This window comes from Canis lupus, chromosome 19, assembly GCF_003254725.2.
Source record: "Canis lupus dingo isolate Sandy chromosome 19, ASM325472v2, whole genome shotgun sequence".
Taxonomy (NCBI): Eukaryota; Metazoa; Chordata; class Mammalia; order Carnivora; family Canidae; genus Canis; species Canis lupus.
In genome coordinates, this window is record NC_064261.1 from 1,121,974 (window position 1) to 1,148,189 (window position 26,216).

Here is a 26,216-nt window from a genome sequence, read left to right on the forward strand (position 1 = left end):
AATCACATTCTAGACCAGGAAAGCAGCATAAGCAGACACTTGTTACTTGAAACAAGATAAAGACTTCAGATCCAGAAATCACACATGCAAGAGGCATGTGCTAAATACTTATTCATTGTCACAGCAAGCTACGTATAGAAGGGCCAGCCATTTTGTCTTCCTAGAAGAGAAAATGGAAAATGTGCTCTCAGACTTGATTCTTGATTCATCTACTTCTTGGTCTTTTAGATTAGTGATCTATCTCTCTATCTATCTATCTATCTATCTATCTATCTATCTATCTATCATCTATCTATCAGTAATTCCAAGTGTTTTATAAGAAACTAACTTCACATTCATTCTGTAAGCCATGCCAGTTCGTGCCATAAATAGGCAAATTGAAATTTACCACGTAAGGAGACTATTTTTTTCTACAGAAAAACAAATAATAGTTTTGTAGATACACAACCCACCATACACCTATTTTTGGTAAATAATGTGTAGCATCTTAGAATTCGGTAATTAAAATGCAATTTTGTCACAACATTATGTTATGGCTTAATGACAAGATGTCCTTAGAGAGGTAAATTCAGATATTAGAGTGGCTTTCAAAAAAGGAGAGCTTATCCTATTTGATTATCAAGCCTTTGTCCAGGAGGGTGTCGATTCGAAATACTTTGTTCTTCTATTGGATCATACATTAGGTTATGTGTACTAATTTTGGCTTTTGTATAAAGACATATTCTAATAGCCCAGTTAGAAAAAGCAAGCAAGCAAACAAACAAACAACAAAGAACAGAAAGTCATGTAAATTATGTGATCAGTTTTTTGTGTTCCAAATTTGAAATGTGCATTAAAATGTGCTCAGACTGACAAGCTACACAGAAACAGTCTCATCTATTTATAGGCGCAGCTTTTATAGCTTGCTAGGGCCTTCATTAACCTGCATGTCAGGTCCATTCATACTTTATGAATTGCTATAAATCAGGAATGGTTTTTTATGTTTCTCTAAAAGAAAAAAGTCTTAGGAGGCCAAACTTACCAATTCTCTCCTATGTTCACACTTCTACTTTCCTCCTGGCCTGTGTTCTATAAATGATTATAAAGCTCTGACTTCTTCAAACGTCCAGTGGGAAAATGGAGGAGTTTAGTCTATCTTCTTTAGTATTTTTCCCCAATACATGGTATGTAGCTCCAGCTAAAGGGAGTACCAAGCACAGAGGTACATTTTTGTATTTCATCTATTGATAAAAAATATTACTTCCTATAAGTTGTGATACCATCTTCAAGCACCAATAGAAGCATCCAGTAAGAATTAGATCAGGCCTATACTTGTCCTATTTTGTTGCTTCATCGTACGTAGATTGCCATTCTCTTGATTCTTACGGTGTGATGCTTCCCTTACAGAACATGACTTTCCACAGAACAGTAATTGGCAGGGTATCTTCTAAAGACAAGGCGTTATGCAGAGGGCTGGGATCACAGTAAGAGCCCAGAAGTAGCTACCATTTTTTGAGAATCTGTGATACGTGAGGTATTACGAAAGGGTGCTAACCTCTGTACAAACAGAATGCCATGTCTTCCCAACTCCACAAGATGATAACACTAAAAAAAAAAACCAAAAAAACAAAAAAACCCAAAGATGATAACACTAAAAATACACATTTATCAAGTGCTTGCTTGTTTACCATACGTTGTTCTCCACAATTTATGTAAGTTAATTAATTTAATTTTCACAATTTAATTATGAGATAATTGTTCTATTATTGGCCATTTTTGTTTTATGGGAAAGGAAACAGACATGAACAGATCAAATGATGAGCCCAAGATTTGAACCCAGGAGTCTGAGTACAGAGTATGCTCTCCCATATAATCTTCATTTGAGAGATTAAAAAAAAAAAAATCTAAAATTCCCAATAGTCAATTTTTCATAGATCTTATGGAAGTTTGCATACAGAAGAATCTTCCCTTTCTTTAAGCTGTCTTAAATTAGCCATCAGTTACCCAGCCATACTTTTGAGAAGATATTTTCAGAACAACCACTTACCAACAACCCAACAAAAACAATGGACAATGAATAGGAGTACGTTTGCATTTCAGGCTCAACTCTGGGTCTACTTGAGTGGGGAGGCAATATATTTCCCTGGTTAAGAAATGGGGTGAAAAGCCAACTGCGAACATTTGATTACTGCCTAGCCCCTTGACCTAAGGAAAATCTCACAGTGTCTCTGAATCTGCTTTCTTCTCTGTGAAATGGGAAGGGTATCAGTATCTACCTTACCTTTCCTTCTGGCCTGTGTTCTATAAATGATTATAAAGTTCTGACTTTTTCAAACGTCCAGTGGGAAAATGGAAGAGTTTAGGATTAGGAGTTTCTGGTTAGGATTAGGTAAGTTAATGTACATAAAGCGCCTACACTAGTGCCTGACATAAACTTCATGATTGGTCAAGCTTTATTATTTTGAATATGACCTTGGGTGAGTAGCCAACAAACACTTCCTGGAGCAGGAGGTCTTAATACCGTATTTTTGGGGAATACTTGCTATCACTTACTGAACTCCTTCTAAGTGCCAGGTATTAGGCTTCGTCCTTTTCATTTTTTATCTCTGCTTCTCCAACTGAGCCGTAAGGTGCTTGTCACTATTCACGTTTCACAGATGAATTCAGTCGCTTGCCCAAGGGGATGAGGCTAGGCGGTGGAGGAGTATAGATTTTTAACTCCAAAGGCCATGTTCTTCGTGGTTGATTGCTAAAAGCGCAGGAATGGGAAAGAGGACCATAGAAGGTTATCTAAGACCCGCATTATGTTTTTGTACCGCTGAAATAATTAGACATGTATCTGAAAGACGAGAAAATGAACCAATTAGAGCTTCTTAATAGGTTTGTTGTGTGGATGGTGGTTTCTAGAGTCTAAAGATTTAATGTGGCCTGTCCTCATTGGCAGTGGTCTACATTCTAGTTCGATGCCCTTTGGGAAGTTGAGATAAGGGACATCACTCATAGAGGAGAAATATATGAGAAATAAAACTTCTCTTCCCACTTCCCGTACCGTTTAATTGAGTCATGTTGTGATAAAGTCTATCTATTCTTCTTGTCACATTTCTTTCTGAGTAATCTACTCAGGAGCTTCAATTAAAGGAGGACTTTGACCAGGTCCAACCTCATAGGCTGACACTGATCGTTCACATCGGTTCGGCAAATTATTTATTAAATTAGAGGGTTTGTTAGAACTGTTACTTTCTGCCTTCTTCATTTGTGTCGTTTATCCATGATCAACATGCCCCACCTAGTTTATTGCCCTTTCTGTGTGATTTACCTAATTGCCTTCTTCCCTCCATTGTCTAATTACTGAGAGCGGCTGGTCCCTGGAACAGGTCTACCTTGGCAGCACCTGTTGCTGCTTATGGGTAATTGGGGTAGCAGGCTACCTAGGGGCTTTGCTCACTGGGTGGTTTTGCTTTGCATAAAGACCAAAGCCATGGAGGTTGTACGGGGAGCAAGATTCCCTGATGCTGCTATCCATCCGTGTGACTGAACTGTCCCAGTCAGCTTTCTTGCGGAGCAGATGGCATCCAAGGGTATCCTAGGCCACCTGGGAACCATGCCACGGGGAAGAGAAGAGACCTAGTAGAGCTGAAGGCAGGATTAAAGGAAAGTCCCATCATAGTTCCACGGTACTAAACAGTCTTTTCCCAAATGATTCTTTCTTGAGCTTTGACCTTTCGCAGTCGGCAAAGGTGATGCTGTGCCCACTTCACCGCGGGAGAAGGCAACTCCTAGAGGAGTTAAGTGACTTGTCTGTGCTCTTACACCAGGTGTGGGAAAGCCCAAAGCTTTTCAAATATTCATCCACTCTTTCTTCTATTCCCTCTACTTTACCAAGGACAAGAGATCGTTCTTGGCTGTTTTCTATAGTGGTAGGTCTCAAAAGTCAGCTTAAGAAAGGGGGGGAAAAAGGGTATTCCTAAGTCAAAACTTGTCCCAGTTCAGAATATCAGTTTTATCCCCACACAAAATTTAAATTAGAAATTAACATTTTGGGCAGCCCGGGTGGCGCAGCGGTTTAGCGCCGCCTGCAGCCAAGGGCGTGATCCTGGAGACCCTGGATCGAGTCCCACGGCTGGCTCTCTGCGTGGAGCCTGCTTCTCCCTTTGCCTGTGTCTCTGCCTCTCTCTCTGTCTGCATCTCTATGAATAAATAAATAAAATCTAAAAAAGAAAAAAAATTAAAATGTTTTAATTAAATTTAAATTTAATTCTAACTCTAGCAATTTCAAAGTCCATGGCTTTAAATAACGTTTATGGGCCTTTGTTTCTGAAATGTGTGACTCTTGCCCTCACTTTTCCGTGGAGCTCCCAGCTCCCATTTTCAACTGGCTGATAAATATCTCCATTGCTCATCTAGGAGGTATTTCAAACCTAAGGTAGTTAAAAACTGATTTCTAAATTCCCATTCCTGCATCTCCCAAAATGTTGCTCCTGTATGATGCCTATCTCCATAAAAAGCATCAGCCTCCATTCAGCTATGCCAACCCACAAACTCTCTTTCTTGATTCTTCTTTTTCCCTAACCTCGCATTAAGTCCATCATCAAGTCCTAAAGGTTCTGTGTTGAAAATATGTTCTGAGTTGGATCAGCTCTCTCCTTTGCCACTGCCGTTGTTCAATTCTAAGCAGCTCTCAGTTCTCCCTGGAGCCGGTTTAGGGGAAGCCGACGTCTGCTCTTGCTGCTGCAAGTCCCCTCCCAATAGAGGAACCGGAGTAATCCTTTCAGATGATCAATGTGGTTTCTTCACTTCCCTAGATAAAATCCTCCAATGGCTTCCATTTCACTTAGAATAAAATTGAAATACCCAGCACATTCTATCAGGCTCTTGAAGAGCAGGCCTTTCGCACCATACTTATGCTAACCTTCTAGCTCATTCTGCATCAACTTTGGTCTTCTTTTTTATTCTCAAGCAAGCCGGACGTTTGGGTCTTTGTGTTGGTTGTTCTCACTAAGCTGGATCCTTGGTATGTTTTAGTTCACGGCTCAAATGTCGCCTCATCAGGGAAGCTTTCCCTGATCCACCCTCCCTCCCAACACTCAATTTAACACCCTTTTAAAAATTCTCACTAAATTATTATTATTATTATTATTATTTAAAGATTTTATTTATTTATCCATGAGAGACAGAGAGAGAGGGAGGCAGAGATACAGGCAGAGGGAGAAGCAGGCTCCATGCAGGGAGCCCGACGTGGGACTCGATCCCAGGACCCCAGGACTGAAGTCAGGCGCTAAACCGCTGAGCTACCCAGGGATCCCTAAATTATTATTTTAAACTTCATGTCCCACGAGAGTGTAAGATCCATAAAATAGGGAACTTCTTTTCTTACTGCTGTGAAGCTGTCACCAAGAATCATGCTGGGTACATTCGATAAATATCCATGAACTGAATGCATGCATGAATGCCATTGCTTTTTTTTGTCTCGCGTTTCTTCGTGAAATAAATGTATATATTTAGGTACATTTATTTATTTATTTTTTAAAAGATTTATTTTTATTTATTTATGGTAGACAGAGAGAGAGAGAGAGAGAGAGAGAGAAAGAGAGGCAGAGGGAGAAGCAGGCTTCATGCTGGGAGCCTGACGTGGGACTCGATCCCGGGACTCCAGGATCGCGCCCTGGGCCAAAGGCAGGTGCAAAACCGCTGAGCCACCCAGGGATCCCTATTTAGGTACATTTAGATTGAAATGTTTTGTAATTATTACCGACACAATTGTCTGTAAAAAGCAACTCATTTAAAAATTCTCAATAAATACAATTTTTTAACTATTGATCTTTTGTTATTACCAAGTGATATATTAGGAGGGATAGAGCCCTACTGCCCTTGGAGTTCTTCTAGAAAGAACTGACAGAGAAAGAATCAGTCATCGGTTGAGTTGAACAATGGCTTTCTATGACTAGACTGTAGAGCTGTGATTGCTTACCTTCATAGAATTTTTTTTTAAAGATTTTATTTATTTGTTCATGGAAGACACAGAGGGAGACACAGAGAGAGGCAGAGACACAGGCAGAGGGAGAAGCAGGCTCCATGCAGGGAGCCCGACGCGGCACTCAATCCCGGGACCCCAGAGGTCACGCCCGGAGCCGAAGGCAGACGCTCAACCGCTGAGCTACCCAAGTGTCCCATCTTTGTAGAATTTTATGCCCCAGAGAAGTTCACCCCAAGGGCAGTGTCTGACAGCTGGGCTGTGCTGCCATCCTGCGAGCATCTGAATCCTGATCCTGCCTCCGGCTACCTGCGTGACTCTATGCAACTCATTTTTATTGGAGGGATGGGGGGGGCTTGCAGATTAATCAGGGGTAGTGTACTTAAGCACTAAGCTAGATGTGTAAGTGATCACTTGATGGTATCATTCTAATTATCGTCCTGGGTTAATCCCTCACCCTAGCTGAAACTCTGGCTCTTTACGTGTAAGTCGTGGATTATAATTCTTATTTCACGGGGTGTTTGAGCAAATATATGTGAAAGTGAGAAGTGTATTGTGAATACATTGTTAGGAACTCAGTCTTGTTGTTCGTGTATCAGATCTTCACAAACACTCGGTGAGGAGACCTAGACCATCCCCATTCCCAGATGAGCACATGGAGATCCCGTAACGGCCCCGGTCACCCGGTCAGGGCTGGGATCGATGATCAGGATCCCGAGGGGGTGGTGAGAACTACCGGGAGACCTTCAGACAAAGGTCTTATCCTCTCCAGTGCACCCCACGTCCAGGCCAGTGGAGAAGGCGGCTGTTCCTTAATCTGAGTCCTGTGACCGCCTTTCCCCTCTGGGAGGCTGGCCGGGAGCCCGGCCCGAAGGCCTCCCATCGCTAGCCGCGCTCTCCTGAGCTTTAGGTTTGAACTGCTGTCCTGGGGGTCCCAGTTTCTCTAAGAAGTATCCTCTTTGTCTCCTTCAAACTCTGATTCTCCTAGAACCACTACCTCTTTCAAATTGAGCTCCCCCTTTTTCCGCATAGCGTTGAACGCGTGGATTTTGCTCCGCATCATCAGGCCCTTCCTGGCCTCCGACTGTCCTTCCCCACGCACCCGTTTGTCTGCCTCCTCGTGCTCTGTGTCTCCCGGATTTCTAGTCATTTCTAGTGGCCTCTTATCTGTACCAATCTCGTTTCGTTTCCTGTGAGTCAACCGTCTTCTTTTTTTTTTTTAATTTTTTATTGATGGCATTTATCCCATGTTTTTTTTTTTTTAATTTTTTATTGATGGAGTCAACCGTCTTCTGATGGGAGAACTGAAGGCCCGATTTTCGTTTGTCTACAGGAAAATCTCACATATCATTGACTCAAGAGATGCACGAAAGATGGGGAGTCGTACTCCTCAAGCTCTTCCAAACTGTCCTCCCCGGAAATGATGTTCTGGAGGGAGACAATAAAGCAGGAGGCTAACTACCCTCCCAGGACTGTCTATCCCCCCTCTTGTTTCCTATTCACGTAAGGCTTTGATTTAACACTTTTTATCTACTTGTAAAATATGTGGCATCAGAGGGACAGCGATTTCATTAAAAAAAAAAAAGCTATTAGTTCCATATGCAGATGCTAAGTGCAGCGCAGTTATAAAAAAACAGTATTACTGAACATCTTTAAAAAATATGACCTTAGTTGCCCGGTCTGGTCCTGACCACAGGCAGCTGAACCACATTTGTTCTTTTTATCTGCAAACGTGCCGCCTTGTACAGCGGCGTCTTCCCTCTCCAGAGCACAGCAGCCCAAGAGCTCCCGGAGCACCATCCTCCCAGGAGGAGCTCCCTTTTGCCCCCTCTCTGGATTCTTCGGGGATACTTAAGCTCAGAGCAGGTCCTGAGGGGGGGAGTTGATTTTCATAGGATCCACTCTAAGGAAGCGAATTTCATCTTTTCAGCCTTTTTTTTTTTTTTCCTGTTAGAACCGCAAACGTGTTTTTATTGAACACATGCAGAGAATATCCACCGTAAGATGCGGTGGTATATTTGTACGTTACTCTGTTATGGGAAAAACTACAGTATTTTATTTCGGGACTTTTTTCCCTACGATGTGAACCCGGGGTTTTTACGTGAAGGAAATCAGCTTAATTTATAATGGAACCTGCCGGGATGAAATTTAGGAGCAGTGGTGCTCAAATCTCACTGTAGCAAGAATTCTAAAGCAATGTTTCTATGACAAAATCTTTTAAATTCCCTCTTGCAAATTATTGCCTATTTCCTCAATAAGTCTCTCATCTGCTTCCTCCCTATGGCATTAGTCTCATCCTTTCCTCACGTTTTCCTTGGGTTCCGTTGTCAGCGTATTGAGAGTCCTAAAATTCTTGTTATAAGGCTAAATCGCCCTTGAACACACGGAGGGCCAGACAGAGCAGAATGACATTCCTGGGAAAAAAATTGTGTAATTTTTGCTTTGCTATTGGTTAAAAGCAAATCAATAAATAATAGGCTTTCTTTTTGAGCCACATGTTGTGATCCACAAATATGACAGACTAGAAAAAAAAAATAGGCAAAGATACAGAACTTGGTGGAACGAGGAGGCAGCAACAGGCACATTGATGTTCAGGAAATGCACTAACAGGAGTAAAGTTTAAGCCCAATGCTACCTGACACGTAGTGAGTATGCGGCACACCGGGTTTCCTACCCCCTGAAACCCATTTTCTTTGCATGCTTCACATATCACCTTAAATGAGAACGACCTCAAAACTTGTATGATATTAGCATTTTATTATTATAGTATAGGAACAAAAAATATAGCATTATTTCAGTATGTCTAAAAAATTCTTGCATTAGGACAGCTTCCTCTCTTTTGTGCATGTGTGTGCATTGATTTCTCTGGGTTTTTTCTTTTTTTTTCCTTTGGGGTTTTTAAAAATATTTTTATTCATTTGAAAGAGAGCACACAAGCAGTGGGGGAGGGGCAGAGGCAGAGGGAGGAGCAGGCTCCCCACCAGCAGGGATCCTGATGCAGGACTCGATCCCAGGACCCTGAGATCATGGCCTGAGGCAGAGGCACCCCTTGGATTCACTTCTTATCTTTCAACCTTAAACACTGAATTGCTTATTTCCCTCTGACCTTATAGAAAACCAAAATTAATGTTATTGGCTCATGTCACGTGGGAGTGCTTATCCTCCTTGAAAAGTCGGGCCTTGTATTTAAATTTGGGACCTTTTCTTTTCTTTTTTTAACTCATTGCCTTAAAAGACAATAAAACTAAAAAAGGAAAAAAGAAAGACTAATTCCAAACATTCTGATCTTGTCTATGCTAACTTTTTTACATTTTTTATTTTTCCAACAAATATTGCTTCTGTTGGCAGTTATGCATGGTTCACGTACTCTTGAGGGAGGTACGTGTTAATTAAAATCTCCCCCACAACAGTGAAGGGGGAAATGACATTTTTGTTTTATCTCTATAAGGACTTAAAAACAGCTGCTTAATTGAAGAAAGAGCTGTGGTGGGTTAAGGGAGATGCATTCCTGACCCCGGTAGTTCCAGGTTTTATAAATACGCAGTGGCGGCTTCAATGACCTCATCTTTGAGAGTGATGAGAGAAACATATGTTGGAGAGGAAATGTGAGATGACAGGAAAGAGGACACAAAGGGAAAATATGAAAATGAGAAGAATTAGAGACAGTAGGCTTGATTAGCTGAAAATAGCCCGGGATGAACAGGCATGACCAGATGTAATGCTAGACTCAGTGGATTAAAGGCTCTTAAAGATTCTACGGAGAACACTGAATGCGCATAGAAGGTTTACATCGATGGCCATGAGTCAGCCAGGATGATACCGAGCCATCTTCTTCTAAGACACAGCCATAAGGAAATAGTTACAAGAGAATAGAGTATTCCCAACTACCTAGGAAATTCTCATTTTGTGCATCTAAATATGAAGCAGGGACTCTGCATTCTGCTATTTTACTGCACACAACGGAATCACCATGGAACGCAGTGCTCTGGGGATGAAGCGGTGCTGTCGTCTGAATCCCCTCGGGGGATCAGAACTGTCAAGGTTGGCAGCCGAAGCCTCAGACAATTGCTGCCTTAGAATCCCAGGGAGAAAGGAAGAATAAAGACCAGAAAGGAAGAAGAGAGTGAAAACAGGAAGCTTTATTATATGTGTTATACTGGCAAAGCAATCAGAAAGAGGGGCTCTTCAGCTTTTTAAGTGTTATGCTATATAACACTATATATATTGCATATATTGCTTAACACTATATATATTGCTATATATATATTTTAAAAGATTTTATTTATTTATTCATGAGAGACACGGAGAGAGAGGCAGAGACACAGGCAGAGGGAGAAGTAGGCTCCATGCAGGAAGCCTGACGTGGGACTCGATCCCGAGACCGCGGATCATGCCCTGGCCCAGGGGCAGGTGCTCAGCCGCTGAGCCACCCAGACGTCCCTATTTTTTAATGTATTTTGTAAATTTGTGTGATCCGGATTTAATCACATATGGAATGGTAACTGTGAAGCCGTATAACGGAATACTGTAATTTATTGGACTGGAAACATAACCCAAATTGGCTTATCCATTGATTAGTGGCGTCTAATTTTCTGGAGGACAAGGAGAAAGATATATATGTGATATTTGTAAGAAACCTGACCAAACAATAAGAATCTGAGAAGAAGATTAAAAAAAAAAAAAACTGTATTCTGGGTTACAAGAGTCTTTGCACAGCCTTGGGGAAGTGGCTGGTCCTCTTAGGCGGGGTGAGATAAGAATGGTGCTGCTGAGGGAGCTGGAGGCCAGCCGGTTGTTGTCTGAAAGCCGCTATACAACGTGGAAGGCTGTTGGCTCTTGAAGATGCCCCCATCCTCAGTGCCCCGGCCTCCTGTGCCTTTGGGCACATGGATGTATCTCTTCCATGTTCACCATGAAGAGTCCGTAGAGGGTATGAGAGGTGAGGTTTCGTCAGAGGAGAAGGCGTGCTTCCATCAGGCTACATTATGTTCTAGCTACACCAGTTATTTTTAATTGCAAGAAAAAAGACGAATTATTAGCATTTGCAGCCTTCCTTTTTGATGAAGGAAGTATACAGAGCAGAGGAGCAGACTCTTCGTGACCCATTGGGATATCTCGGGTGTTAAGATAACGCCTCCCTGGGAGCCATCACTCTCTGGTTAAGGAACACTAACCCCCCGGCTAAACCCCTGCTTGTAGGGTATGTGGACTATTTGCACACAGCTCATCTGCTGGCCACGCAGAAAATAAAGCTTTATGGTAGTTTTGGCTCCTCCTTTGGACGTGCCTGGTCAGAGGCAAAATTAACAAGTGTTAAGTGTACACATCTGATTTCACGGAAGGCAACCTATTTATTAATGTCACCTGTGATTTCTGAAATTAACAAATAATCCAGTAAAAGGTTTTTATTTTTTTTATTGTTTTAAATTATTTATTCATGAGAGACATAGAAAAAGAGAAAGAGAGGCAGAGACAGAAGCAGGCTCCGTGCAGGGAGCCCGACATGGGACTCGATCCCGGGTCTCCAGGGTCACGCCCTGGGCCAAAGGCGGCGCTAAGCTGCTGTGCCACCTGGGTATCCCCCAGTAAAAGGTTTTTAAACATTTGTATTTATCTATATGAAAACAAGAAGATACCCCCCCCCCAAAAAAAATCACAGCTATCAATAATAAAATGCTTTTACTGAAAAACCAGAAGGTCACAAAATCAGGACCAAGAATATCAGATAGATAACATCCATTTTGTGCCAATGCATAACTATATTCATATTAATGTGAATAATATAATAATAATAATGTGCCTAGGATTCTAAATACGTTGCTTCATATGATCTTTATGATAGATCTATGAAATATGTCCTTCTATGTCCATTCCAAAGATTAAAATACAGAGACTCGAAGAGGTAATTTAACCAAAGTCACAAAACCCATTATGCTGGATCCAAGTTTCAAATATAGTGTTATCTTGAGTGGAAAAGCCCTTCCTGTGTGTTCTTTATCCTCAACTGTGTGGTTTGTCCTCCAAGTCTTTCTTTTTTTGCTAACGTAAGAACAGAAAATAGAGACGTGGACACTCTTCTCAAAGTCCCCTGCCCCCATCTCTTCTGCTTTTGGCTGTTGTTTGCTCCAGAGGAAAGAGGATGCGCTTTGTTAGATGACCCTAACACTGAACGGCAAGGAGAGAAGCGAAATGGAGTGAGGCAAGAAAAATGACCCGACTTCAATGATGAAAGGGTTCTTAAGAGAAAGAGCTGCTTGGCATCAATCGTGAATCCACCCAGGCCCGGCGGCTCATGGCACCGCTCTCGTGAAAGCCCGTGGCAGGCGCCTGTGCTTGACTGTGCACTCCGTACCCAATGCAAGTCCCAGAACATTAGGGTTTGGCTGCTGCTGAATTTGAAGGCACCTGAGTAAATAGTTGTGTTCTGCTTCTGACGATCGTTGCCAGCACTGAATCCTCTGGCAGCAGAGTCTGGAGACAGTTTAGGCTTCCGGCCAACGTTGGCTAGAATGATGGAAAGGCTGTGTGGACTCGAGAGACTTGACATGATTTAGAAACGATGGCCAGAAAAAAAAAAAGTAAAAAGAAATGATGGCCAGATGAAACAAAAACTGATATCTTGTAAAAACAGCATTTCTGGGTAAGGAGAATATGTAACTTAACAAGAACTGCGAAGACCCTGCCCCCTAGCTCCTGGACCCTCATATACCAGAACTACAGGAGCGATAGGTGATCTGTGCTATCTCCCTAAGACTCCAAGTAGTAGCTTCGAGCATGTAGAGCCGAGGTCAGAAGCTTCTGGTCCTCAGGCCAAGTCTAGTCACAGACGTATGTTGTGTGGTTCTTACAACTTCAGCCTTTACGGGCGTTGGTGTTTCAAGCCCCGGACAAATCCTCCAATCAAGCCACGGTTGGGTTTCATTTCTTTGGGCAAAGGATTCGAAGAGAGGTCCCCTCTATTAACACAGTTTGCTCAGTATCTACGCCTCCCCCAAGATATTGAAGCTCCACGTATTTTTATCCTTACATTTGGAGTGAGAATTCCCTTCCGTAGAGTGAGAGCTACCTGGCTCTTGTATAGACATGAGCGGGGGATGCTGGTTGGCATCTCGTTCAAAGCGCTGGCAATAAAAAGTGAACCCTCGTGTTGCTAGTTACTCTAGAAAAGTTAACAGAAAAAAAAAAATAGTAGCTCAAGCCTTTTTTAATTTTTTTAGTTTTTTTTTTTAATTTTATTTATTTATGATAGTCACAGAGAGAGAGAGAGAGGCAGAGACACAGGCAGAGGGAGAAGCAGGCTCCATGCACCGGGAGCCCGATGTGGGATTCGATCCCGGATCTCCAGGATCGCCCCCTGGGACAAAGGCAGGCGCTAAACCGCTGCGCTACCCAGGGATCCCCTTTTTTAATTTTTTTAAATACAACTTTCATATTATAGCTTCTTTAAAAAAATACTCCTTCTATATTTTTATTTTTCATCTATTCATTTATTGATGAGAGACAGAGAAAGAGAGGCAGAGACACAGGCAAAGGGAGAAGCAGGCTCCCTGCGGAGAGCCCAAGCCCAGGACCCTGGGGAACTGCCCTGAGCTAAAGGCAGATGCTTAACCACTGAGCCACCCAGGCATCCCATTTTTCTCCCTTTTCTCTAAAAAACAAAATAGTCTATTTAGTGGACATAACACATTTGAATCCCAACCTACACTCTTCTGGACTTTGGGAATACTTTTAAATAGCTCCATCTAAAACAAAACCAGTAAGGAGGCAGCAATAAAAATCATATATATATATGTATATATATATATATATATATGAATGATGTCAGAGAGGCACTTATTAACTACCCATTAAATTCAAGAAACTCATAAAATGAATAAAACAACAGAAGCAAAACCCAAAGCACTCTTTTAGTCTTATGAGTTGAGGAAGGCCCTTTAGACAGAGCAGAGTTTTAGAGTTTTGTTCAGGTAATTAATGAAGGCTGAGAAGTAGTTTTCAGGCTCCTTTATAGGCTAATTCCCGTGCAGGTTAGACTTAATAGTGATCGCACGAGCAACATGTCCATGCAGTCATCCAGCCGCTCCTCATGCACCGCCCACCGGTGGGACAGCTTCAGTACATATGGATCCATGGTGCGTGTGGGCTTCACTGTACGGATCGCAATGACCCGGGTGCTGGTTGGTCTTACAAACAAATACCGGAGCTGGTGACAGCGTTGAAGGAGAAGGAGCGATCGGAATATGACTGAGCCAATAAAAAGCATCTTGCCGAGTAATGAAATGCTAAATATTGGCAAATGCTGATATTGACATTGGCGGATGTTCATATAATGACAGGGGTAAACTTTACATAGAAAAGCCCATCGATAAAAAGGGGCTAAAGTGTTTCTTAAGTCCACCCGAGAGAGAAGTAGACAGATGAAGAAACGGAGTGTCTGGGAGTGTGCGACTTAGTGTCGCAAGACTGAAAAGCGAGGAAAGTAGGACTAGAGCCCCGGAATTCTGAATGCTCTCAGGTCTTGCCAGCTGCGTTCCTGCATGAGCATTAGGAACGGGAAATTCTCCAGGCTGCCGGGAAGGAGAGAGACCCGTGGTGCCCAGGACACAAGCTCCGTTTTTGCGCTCTGTGCCTGCTTTAAGATGCGGAATATAGAGAGGTATGAAGCGCCACCATTGCTGTTTTTACTTCTTCAGTCTTGGGTTATGTGCAGACTGGGTTGGACAGAACATTTCAGGTGAAGGAAGATTTTCTGTTTTTATTTTTTATTTATTTTTATTTTATTTTATTTATTTTTTTTTGATTTTCTGTTTTTATTAGGAGTAAGTCTGACAGCAGCCCAGGTGGCTTAGTGGTTTAGTACCTGCCTTCGGCCCAGGGCCTGACCCTGGGGTCCCAGGATCGAGTCCCGTGTCAGGCTCCCTGCGTGGAGCCTGCTTCTCCTTCTGCCTGGGTCTCTGCCTCTCTCTGTCTCTCATGAATAAATAAATAAAATCTTAAAAAAAAAAAGAACTTAAAAAAAAAGGAGTAAGTCTGAGAGTTTCACTGATAAAATGGAGAATAGCTGCTCATTTCTGGGAAATAACCACAGCCCACAGTCAAGCTTGATAAGAAATCTAAAAGAGCAGTAACTTATTTTGAGCATAAGCTCATCAGGTGGAGATGGGGCTACGCCAGGAAGAGGGCGACATGCGTGGGCTTGAAGCACATCAACTCCGGCTCGAAAGTCCAAGGAGGTGCAGGCAGTGTCCGCGAGTGGAGACAAAGCCGTGGCTCTGAGCCGATACCCGAGCAGACGAACCGAGAAGCTCACACATTCATAAGGCGAGTCGAGGAGATGATCAAAGGCACCAGCGAAGAGCAGCGACGTCTAAATCTAGCTGTTTTTTACCCCTTCCGGAGAGATGTTGACATTGAAACTTGGTATCAGTATTTCCTAAAACTGTAGATCTCTGGGTCAGACAAAAAAGCCTCGTGGCAGTGGGTCTTCCAAGGGGGGTGGGGGGGTGGGGGCGTGGCGCCGGGGGTTCAGCATGCAGCCCGCGGGGAGAGGTGCACGCGTCCAGGGTTCCAGGCACGGAGCTCTAAGTGCTTAACATTTCTTTTTTTTTTTTTTTTTTAAGATTTTATTTATTTATTCATGATAGTCACACAGAGAGAGACAGAGAGGCAGAGACACAGGCAGAGGGAGAAGCAGGCTCCATGCTGGGAGCCCGATGTGGGATTCGATCCCGGGTCTCCAGGATCGCGCCCCGGGCCAAAGGCAGGTGCCAAACCGCTGCGCCACCCAGGGATCCCAGTGCTTAACATTTCTAAGGCTGCGGCCCTTCATATGTAAAAGCGAAATAATGATTCAAAGTTCTGTTTTGAGAAACCAGAAGATAATTAGCAAAGTGCCTCAGAGACCGGGAGGGGTGTTGGCTAGTGTCCCTATGACTGCTTCCGCACGGGCTTTCTGAGGCTCTGCTGTGTCGACAGAGGTGTCTAAACAGAGGTGGTCTAAGTCAGGAAATACCAGATCGTAGGTGCAGAAGTAAAAGGACCTCAGGGTGTGCAGCAGAGCCGAGGAGGTGCAAGAGGGGAAAGCGTGTGCTGCGCTGCGCGAACACCACCAGGCAGGAACCGGGCCTGCTCGATGCCGCAGTGCCTGCGTTTTCCTGCGTCCCCTTCTGGGCCTCTAGGTGAGGCGACCTGTAAACCGCAGAAAGGTGATGGTCACGTGTAGGACTTCCTTTGCTTTCAAGTTTCAGGGTGAGGCCTGGTGCCTCTGTCCGGGGATGAAGGCCCTGTAATCGTGCAGCACAGGCTGTGGCTCAAGTGCACGCAGGACCGCTGTCCCTTCCTGCAGCAGCATAGAGCCCAGCACAGTGTTGTGGGGACCTTGGTCCAGGGGGGCCCCCCAGTCCCCAGGCGCACCCCACACCCGTCTGGGCTGCCTGCACTTCAGAGCCTGGAGGACACTGCATCATGCTTGGCCGTGCAATGCAGGGGGCCAAGCCAGCAGGGCAAACACTGGGGGGAGACGTGGACCTGCGGAAAGGATCATGTTTAGGATCCTGACTGCCCCAAACTGTAGGGGGTGACACGCAGAGAGACCATTCACGGAACCCTGGTGCTGAGCCCTTGTTGCAGGAGCCTGGAGCCCCAAGGGGAGGCCTTGGATTGGAGGACTGCCTGGGGTCCCCATCCTGACCCTGTGCGAGCCCTGCACTCCAGGGGGAGACTCCCATCCTGACCCCCCGCATCCTGGGAAGGAGCCCCCATCCTGAACCCCATCACCCTGCACCCCAGGAGGAGCCCCATCCTGACCCCTTGCACCCTAGGAGCAGCCGCGTCCTGACCCCGCACCGGGAGGAGCCCCCACCTGACCCCGCACCCCGGGTGGAGCCCCGTCTGACCCCTCACCTCGGGAGGAGCCCCGACCTGACCCGCCCCCGGGGGAGCCCCGACCTGACCCCGCCCCCTGCAGGCCCCCGCGCCCCGGGGTGGGGGTCACCGGCGCCTCCTGTCGGGCGGCGGGTGCGGCGCGGCCCGGGCAGGTGGTTCCCGGCGTCCTGGGGGAGGAGCCGCCCCGCCCCGCCCGCCCCGCCCCGCCCCCCGCCCCGCGGCCCGAGCGCCCGAGTCACGCCGCTCCTCTCTCCCGCGCAGCCTGCAGAGGCCTGTCCCGCCCCGCGCGCGACCGCGGCCGCCGCCCCCGCGAGCCCAACGCGCTGGTGCAGGTCTCCGTGGCCCAGCCCGCCGCGCCCGGCCCCACGCGGTACGCGAGCACCGAGGTCGTGGAGGTGAGTGCGCCCGCCCGCCCCCGCCCTGCCTGCCCTGCCCTCCCCAGCCCGCCCTGCGGCTCCTGCTCCTGCTCGCTCCCCCCTCCCCTGCCTGCACCCTGCAGCCCCCTGCCCTACTCAGCGCTCCTGCCCCTGCTCCCCCCCCCCCCCACTCGTGCAGACGCCCTGAGAGCCCAGCCCGGCCCGGAGGACGCAGTTCGCGCGCGTCCTCAGCGAGTGTCCCCTGCGCTTGGGGAGCGCCCACCTGAGCTGGTCAGCTCGGCTCCCGGCCCCAGCATCAGCAGATGACTGGCGACTGGCCTCTGCCTTGAAACAATCTGCCCTACTGACAACACACTTTACTTTTCTTTAGTAAAGAAGAAAAAAAAATCCCATTCTGAATCCTTAAACAGAGCATGAGTAGAGAGAGAGAGAAAAAAACACCTTAAAAAGAAAGGATGAAGGCTGACCTGGGAGCCTTAAAAGAGACTCAGAACGTGCCCCCCCCGCCCCCCGACCCCCCAGAGAAGGGAGGTGCTCCCCGCTGCTGGTTTTGCCCCGTGCCCCTGGGTCTGCCCGCGGGACCCTCCCTTCCTCTGCTCTCTCCGTGCCTAAAGTGCCTTGTTTTTCAAAGAAAGCTGGACGGTGACTTTGAGACGAGCTGAAGGGTGTAGATACCACCCCCCAGACGACAGATTTCCTATTTACAGTGACTGTCATGAACACACCAGAACGTGCCGGGAGGAAGCGTGTTATCGTGTTGGACCAGATTCAAAAGAGGAAGTGTTTCCCTTTTGATTATTTTTCTTCTCACCACGCAGACTTCGTGGACTTCGTGGATGGGACACCCTGGAACCCCTGGGACTTCACAAAGTGCATTTGTGCCTCCCCAGCTCCCCGGGCCCTACATGCACGTCCGTCAGTCTTTTTTTTTTTTCTTTTCCGGCGGTCTGTCTTGGAGGAGGAGCTCCTCTGCCCTGCGAGTAGCCTGCCCTGCACCGCCCGCCCGGCTCAATACTGATCCCCACCGGGCTCCACTCTTGCTCCCTTGCAAATAGCCCAGAGCCTGCAGGGAGCCCTGAGGCCGCCTCCTGGAAACGTTAGGCTCAGGCTGGTAGGGTCCGCAGGTAGTGCTGCAGCCCAATTAACCAGAGTTGTCTCATTCAGATGCTGAAAAGTTAACTGGAGTTGTAAAATTGTTCATTTCTACAAAAAAAAAAAAAAAAATGCAAGTATTGCTCTGGTTTAATTATTCCAAAAACATTGCCAAAGCTTAAATGATTCAGACACACTTCCGATGTTTGTGTTTGAACATACACAGCTGCTTGGGCTGTTCCGCTGACTGTCTTTCTCCGAAGTGTGTAACACAGAACTGAACAAAAAGCGGCGTTTGTTGCACGAAAGGAGGAAAGGTGGGAGAGCGGTGGCCAGGGAGGAGCTCGGACCTTCAGACCTTCGGGGGCTCGCAGCCGCCACCTGCCCACCCGGCGGGCGTCTCAGGCCAGTTGGCCATATGCTTATTTAGGGGTGCAGAGCTCCATGTCGTATGTCAGCTCTCTACAGACGGACCCACGGGCCTTGAAGGTCCCGCGCGGCATCCTGAGCCGGAGGTTCGCCACCCCCGAGCCCTCATCTTTAGCTTCTTTCCTTAGTTTCCAGACAGGTCTGAGAAAAAACACGGCTGGACAGCCGAAGGCAGATGGACATCATCAGAGCATGGCTTTCCATCGAGTCATTACAGAAAGGGGGCAAATGGTACTTTATGGGAAAACAGCCTCATTTTATTTATTTTTTTAAAAAGATTTATTTATTTATTTATGCATGATAGACATAGAAAGAGGCAGAGACACAGGCAGAGGGAGAAGCAGGCTCCATGCAGGAAGCCCGATGCGGGACTCGAACCCGGGACCCTGGGATCGGGCCCTGGGCCAAAGGCAGGCGCTAAACCGCTGAGCCACCCAGGGATCCCAAAGCAGCCTCATTTTAATCTGGTGGCCAACACCTGACATTATTTGCGGGTCCACTCACGTCCCTTAAACGTATAGTGAGCGCCCTGGCGCCGACCCGAAGGGAGGCTTCTGCACGGAAGGAAAGGGAGGTGTTTCTCGGCCGCTAGCGGCTCTGACTTGGGGCAGCCCGCCTGCTACCGACGCCTGGTCCGTATTTGGGGCCCCGGGCCTTGCCGTAGCCGGTGAGCATCACTAGGCAGTTGAGGCCTCTCCTGCTATAGAACCCGTTCCTAGAAAAACACGCGCGCGCGCACACACACACACACACACACACACACACGCACACACACGCACATGCGTCCTGCGGCCTCGTGTGCCCCCTGCAGTCGCCGCCGTCGGGGACCCAAGCTGTCTGCTTGTGCCGTTGCAGGGAACAAGAGACCCGCTCTTTCTGACTGGGGTCACCTTCCCGTCCGAGTATCCCATCTATGAGGAGACCAAGATAAAGCTGACGGTCTATGATGTCAAGGACAAGGCTCATGACACCGTAAGTACTTGCACTTATTCCTTTTCTTGGGGGGCAGAGGTGGGAAGGACTTCTGCTTTTCCACGTGATTGGGTTTGACTCTGAGTGGCGTTGCTCAAAGACGGTGTGTGCGACGTTTGCAGCTTGCTCAGGACCCGCGTCCCAGCCTCCACGCCCACCCCGTTCATTTGCTCTGCTGCCAGATGGGCAGCCGCTTAGGAGCCAAAGCTTTCGGGACAGGTTTTTCTGTTTTTCGAGGAGCCTGGCTTGATCTCTTGGCTTATGTTTCGGTTTTTTATTTTATTATTTAATTTAATTTAATTTAATATTTTATTCTGTCCTGTTTTGTTTTATTTTATTTTATTTTATTTTATTTTAGGACAGGGTTTTCTGTTTTTTGAGGAGCCTGTCTTGATCTCTTGGCTTATGTTTCTGTTTTTTATTTCATTTTATTTCATTTTATTTTATTTTATTTATTTTATTTTATTTTATTTTATTTTATTTTATTTTATTTATCTTATTTATTTTATTTTATTTTATTTTATTTCAGGACAGGTTTTTCTGTTTTTCGAGGAGCCTGGCTTGATCTCTTGGCTTATGTTTCTGTTGTTGTTTTATTTATTTTATTTTATTTTATTTTATTTTATTTTATTTTATTTTATTTTATATTTTATTTTATTTTATTTTATTTTATTATTTTATTTTTTATTTATTTTTATCGGGGTTCAATTTGCCGACATATAGCTGTTGTTGTTTCAAAGAGTTGCGGAAGGAGTCCCGCTGTGGAAGAGGTTAGCCTTATATAATTTTTCAGGACTTTCTGGATGTGGGATCATTCTAAAACAGTGAATCCGTGCAAGCACTCTCCCCGTGTCCTCCTGAAGATGTTCCTGGCACCAGAGCAAAAACAGAAGGTGCAACAAGGGGTACCGGGCACCCTGTGTATAATCGGCGTGGAGGTCACGTGCAGACCCCAAGGCCTTTTGTCCTAAATTCTTCAGTCTTCCTACAGGGTCTGACTTTCCTTCCACTTAAGTCAGACCGCCCGGCTAGATGGTCAGGTGCCTGGGCACTATCTCTAGGGGCCGCTCTCAAGATTCCTGGACAGAATGGAATGCTGTTGGTTCGGTGCTGGGAGGGGATGACCTAAGAGGGGCCGCCTCCTGTAAAGCCCTCGGGTCCCCAGGAATCGTCTGTTTCCCAGGCAGGGAGGCTGGTGAGGATCACTGGCGAGGCACAGGCCCAGGGACACTCTGCAGGCAGGGGGCCTCCAGGTTCCCGCAGAGTTCCTGCCGAAGCCAGGCTGCTGGGCTCAGGGAATCCCGCGTGCCCAGCCTGGGGGAGACAGCGCGACCTCAGATAGGTTATGGGTCCAATAGATGGCGGAGGAGGAGGAGGAGGAGGAGGAGGAGGAGGAGGAGGAGGAGGAGGAGGAGGAGGAGGAGGAGGAGGAGGAGTGGGAGATGAAACTGCCGGGGAGGAGCCAGCAGAGAAAGGTCACAATGATGGGCAGATGGGCAGGCGGCTGTGGGTGCGGGATCCTGCGCTACGGAGACCGATGCCTCCCCTATGCTCTTGATGCGCCAAGTCCCCCAAAACATCGGAGTCAGGAATGTTCAACCCCTATGGGGTCTCAACCCCCTTTGCTCTCCCTCCTTTAAAATGTGCCTGGACCGTAATGCTCTCGGGATAGAGAATCGGCTTGCTCACCAGTTGGGCCTTTTGTTGGCGTCCAGTCTGGAGGCTGAATAGGTAAGGTCTTCTGGAGACTTCCTTCCTTGATCAGAGGCGTCATCACATGAAAGTATTGGGTGAACTGGAACCCCTGCTGTGAAATAAGACCCGGGAACTCTGACCGTGCTTAAGAAAGGCGGCCAGCTGCCGTCTACTAGGAGCTGTTAATTGAGGCATAACCTCCTCAAAATAGCTAACGGCTCTGGCGATGGGAGTGCAAACAGAAACACAGCTTATCCATATGCTCGTGGTTCCCGGGGACACACAGTCCTTACTTATCCTGGCACTTGTTCTCTCGTTTATTAAGGTTTTTCTCTGGGGCTGGGGGAGGGGGGAGGGGGGACGGGGAGGCAGGAAGTGGTTTTCAAGTGCTGAGCACTTAACAACCTCAAGACATCTATGACCGCAGTACTTTAAAGGCCTAAGAAATGGGACTGTGTGTCTGTGTCTTAGAAAACTAATGAAATTACGTGCACGTATTTAAAAGTAGCTTGAATATTTGATCCCAGCAAATCGTCGATCATGTTAGGCTGACCCAGAACAATGAGATTTTCTACCGACTGAATGCTAATTCGTTGAGCCAGATGACTGGGTTGCTTGCCCTTTCCTATCGAATTTATCATTACTTGGAATTCATCAGTCACACAAATGTGTTACCTTGCCATTTCGTGCTCATTGGCGTACCTATCAACACTAGATTTCGTTTTGTTTTTAAGTATTTTATTTATTTATTCATGAGAGACACAGAGAGAGGCAGAGACCCAGGCAGAGGGAGAAGCAGGCTCCACGCTGGGAGCCGGATGCAGGACTCGAATCCAGGACCCCGGGGTCACGCCCTGGGCTGAAGGCACACGCTCCCCCGCTGAGCCCCCCGGGCGTCCCCAGCGCTAGATTTCTTAAAGAGAAGTGGCGACCTCTCCTCTGTGCCCTTGAATCCGCTGTTTTGTGCCTGCTGGTTATTCCCGTGCCCCCCTAGACATTGGACCCAAGAGCGACCATCTCACTGGCCGCACTGGAGCGGAAATGCGGTTGGTCTTGGTGACCAGGGAGGGGCGCGTCCGTCCAGAAGGGCCCGCTTCCTCCCGCTGCAGCCGTCAGGTCCTCACCTGCCTGCCGCGGGGGTCTCGCACCTGGGAGGTCGCGGCGGAGTGGGACAGGTCACGGCGTCGTCATTGAAGTCCCGGTGGCCTTCCCACTGTTTTCCTCACCAGGAGGAAATGCTGTGTCATCCCAGGCCGCGTGGAGGTCGCATGCAGCTGCTCACCCAGCTGTTGGTGCGACCGAGAGCGAAGCCCCGGGCGGGGACAGCAAAGCCCGGGTTCCAACGGCGAAGCCCGTGTCTTCTTGGACACGTACCGGCTGTTTGCTCCGGCTTAACCTTCCCGGAAGCTGCGACAGCACAGGGCTGTCAGTGTGACTCTGTTCACAGGGCTCAGCCCTGGGGGTCGGGCTGGGGACACGGGTGCGTCACGCGTCGCAGGAAGGACTCCGAAGACGGCAAGACTCACACAGGAAAGAGCATCACCCTCCAGCCCGCGTTCCCCCCTTCCCCCGCAGGATACCCCACGAGGCCCTCCGGGCCCCCGAGGACACCGTCACCGCCGGCCCCAACTGGGCCTCGCTCGCAGCAGGGACGGGCCGCGCTGCCCCGGTCCTGTACCCGGAGCGAGCCGGTGTTTGCTTGTCCCTGACTCGGTGGACGCTCGTCGACAGGCCCCGCGTCCAGGACGACCTGAGCGTCCCCAGGTGAGGACGCATGGCACTGCTCTCCACACGGAGGCCCAGTTGAGCGTTTTTGTGTTTTTTTTTTTTCTTTTTGTTTTTTCGTTTTGTTTTTGTTTGTTTGTTTTTGTGTTTTTCTACGGAAAAGAAGATCATTCACAGTTAGCATATCGTGATGTGGTTTGATTTCCTACACGAACGTGCTAGACGGTTAGGTCCGTGCCGCTGAGGTGCAGTAGTGCCCGCGGGCCTTGTCCCCCAGCGGCGCGGTGGAGGCCGACTTGTGGAGCACGAGGCACGTGCAAGCTCTGTGCCCAGCGGGTCACCCCTCAGCCTCCAGAACCTCTTGGAGGGACGTCTCACCTTTGCCCATTTTAAAGGCGCAGAAATTGAGATTCTGCAAACTCGAGTAGGCCAAGCTCAAGAGGCGGTCTTGTGTCCAGGGAGTGTGGCGTTAGGGTCTCCCTCGTTTTCACTCCCACGGGGTGTTTCGACGGCGGCCGGTGCTCTACAAGCATTCTTTAATTGCATCTTCAAGGTTGATTGCTTGAGAAAAAAGTGTCCGTATGTCAGTGTCGGGGAAAAACATACCCCCCGCATCGAAGTGCTTAGATTAAGCATGTATTACTAATTGCAGATGCCTGAAGAAGTAAAGATTTTATTTTATTTTTATTTATTTTAATTTTTTAAAGACTTTATTTATTCATGAGAGACAGAGAGAGAGAGGCAGAGACACAGGCAGAGGGAGAAGGAGGCTCCATGCAGGGAGCCCGACGCGGGACTCGATCCCAGGACTTCAGGATCAGGCCCTGGGCTGCAGGCGGCGCTAAACCACTGAGCCCCCTGGGCTGCCCAGAAGTAAAGATTTTATTTATTTATTCATGAGAGACAGAGAGAGGCAGAGACACAGGCAGAGGGAGAAGGAGGCTCCATGCAGGGAGCCCGACGCGGGACTCGATCCCAGGACTTCAGGATCAGGCCCTGGGCTGCAGGCGGCGCTAAACCACTGAGCCCCCTGGGCTGCCCAGAAGTAAAGATTTTATTTATTTATTCATGAGAGACAGAGAGAGGCAGAGACACAGGCAGAGGGAGAAGCAGGCTCCACGCAGGGAGCCTAAGGCAGAACTCGATCTCGGGACCCCGGGGTCACGCCGTGGGCCGGAGGCAGGTGCTCAACCGTGGAGCCTCCCAGGCTGCCCCTGAATACGTTTCGTGAAGCATCCAGCTAATAGTCCGGGAAAAAAGAGCTGTTATGACCTGCTGTGAAACAGTTAAGTTCACGTCTTGCTTTTGCCTTTGTCCACCCGGCCCTTTGCTTCTGTGTGGAAGGCACAGGCCTCTCGCTTGCGTCGTCACATAGTTTGCAAAGGGAGTCACCTCCAATCCACGTGGAGGTGGTTCAGGGTTCGGAGATGCCGCTGCCCTTCGCAAATAATTCTGCTTCCTTTCTGCTGATAAATGGGGTATATTGACAAAGAGCATATTTATATTTCACTGAGGTATAATCCATGTATGATAAGACGGACGGATCTAAAGCATTCTGTTCATTGAACATAACATGCTCATCATTCCAGAAAGTTCCTTCGTGCCCGTCCTGCTCAGTCACTACCCCACATACTCTGAGGCCACTGCTTTTCCATATGGAACGACATGGATTCGTTTTACTTGTTGGAATTTACGTGAATAAAATCATATAATATGTGTTCTCTAGCTCCTGGTGTCTTTTGCTCAGCATGTTTTTGAGGTTCGTACATGTACGAGTGGGTATTATTACTGAGTGGTGGTGTGCTGTAGGGATACCACAGTTTCTTTCTTTTCTTTTTTCTTTTTTCTTTTATTTTTTTAAATGATGTTTCCTTTTTCTTTAAGATTTATTTATTTATTTATTTATTTATTTATTTATTTATTTATTTAATTTATTTATGAGAGACATAGAGAGAGAAAGAGAGGCAGAGACACAGGCGGAGGGAGAAGCAGGCTCCATGCAGGGAGCCCGACGTGGGACTTGATCCCTGGACTCCAGGATCGCGCCCTGGGCCAAAGGCAGGTGCGAAACCTCTGAGCCACCCAGGGATCCCCCCCTTTTTTTTTTAAAGGTTTTATGTATTTATTCATGAGAGATAGAGAGGCAGAGACACAGGCAGAGGGAGAAGCAGGCTCCATGCAGGGAGCCCGACGTGGGACTCGATCCCTGGACTCCAGGATCGTGCCCTGGGCCAAAGGCAGGCGCGAAACCTCTGAGCCACCCAGGGATCCCCCCCCCCTTTTTTTTTAAAGGTTTTATGTATTTATTCATGAGAGATAGAGAGGCAGAGACACAGGCAGAGGGAGAAGCAGGCTCCATGCAGGGAGCCCAATGTGGGACTCGATCCTGGGACCCTGGGGTCACGCCCTGAGCCGAAGGCAGACGCTCAACTGACTGAGCCACCCAGGGGTCCCAAAAAGTAGAGTTTTTTATTATTAATTTATAGGAACTTTCCATATATGTGGACATAAGTGCTTTTAGGAATATACATGTTACCAAAACAGAAGCGATGTATGTGTTACAGGCCCCCTCCTCCCTTTGGCTTGCCTTGTAATGTCCTTAATGGTGTCTTTTGTTGCTCAGAGGCTTTAAATTCTGAGTAAGTCCAGTTTCTCAATCTTTTCATAAGTACTTTTCACGCCCTCAAGTATCGTTATGCCCTAGTGTCGTGACAATATTCCGCAGTGTCTTTTTTCAGAATGTTTTATCCTTCTGGCCTTTACATTTATGAAAGAGATAGGAATCAAAGTTATTTCCCCCCTACATAGATGTCTAGTTATTGCAGTATCGTTTGTCAAAAAAATCCCTTTTTCTTCACTAAATTTAGTCGGTGCCTTGACTAGGAATTCAGTGGTCTAAAAAAAATAAAAATAAAAAATAAAAAATAGAAAATAAAAAAATAAAAAAGGGAATTCAGTGGTCTAAAAAAATAAAAATAAAAAAAATAGAAAATAAAAAAATAATTAAAAAAAGGAATTCAGTGGTCGATGGGTAGACATGGGTCTGTTTCTCAACGGTCTGTTCTGTTCCGTCGATCGCTGTGTGCAGCTTC

General features: G+C 47.0%; 1 protein-coding gene across 9 annotated transcripts in view; it reads left to right on the top strand.

The window, feature by feature from the left end:
* The window catches only part of INPP4B (inositol polyphosphate-4-phosphatase type II B), a 707,387-nt gene that overhangs the window by 375,806 nt on the left and 305,365 nt on the right, over positions 1-26,216 (top strand). For 8 of the 9 annotated variants that reach the window (XM_035702054.2, XM_025462335.3, XM_049097162.1 and 5 more), the window contains exons 5-6: positions 17,096-17,229; positions 19,588-19,704. In XM_035702054.2, coding sequence (XP_035557947.1) covers positions 17,096-17,229; positions 19,588-19,704 — 251 coding nt within the window. Of the gene's footprint in view, positions 1-17,095; positions 17,230-19,587; positions 19,705-26,216 lie in introns of those variants that run through there. The other variant, XM_025462340.3, reaches the window with a different exon arrangement.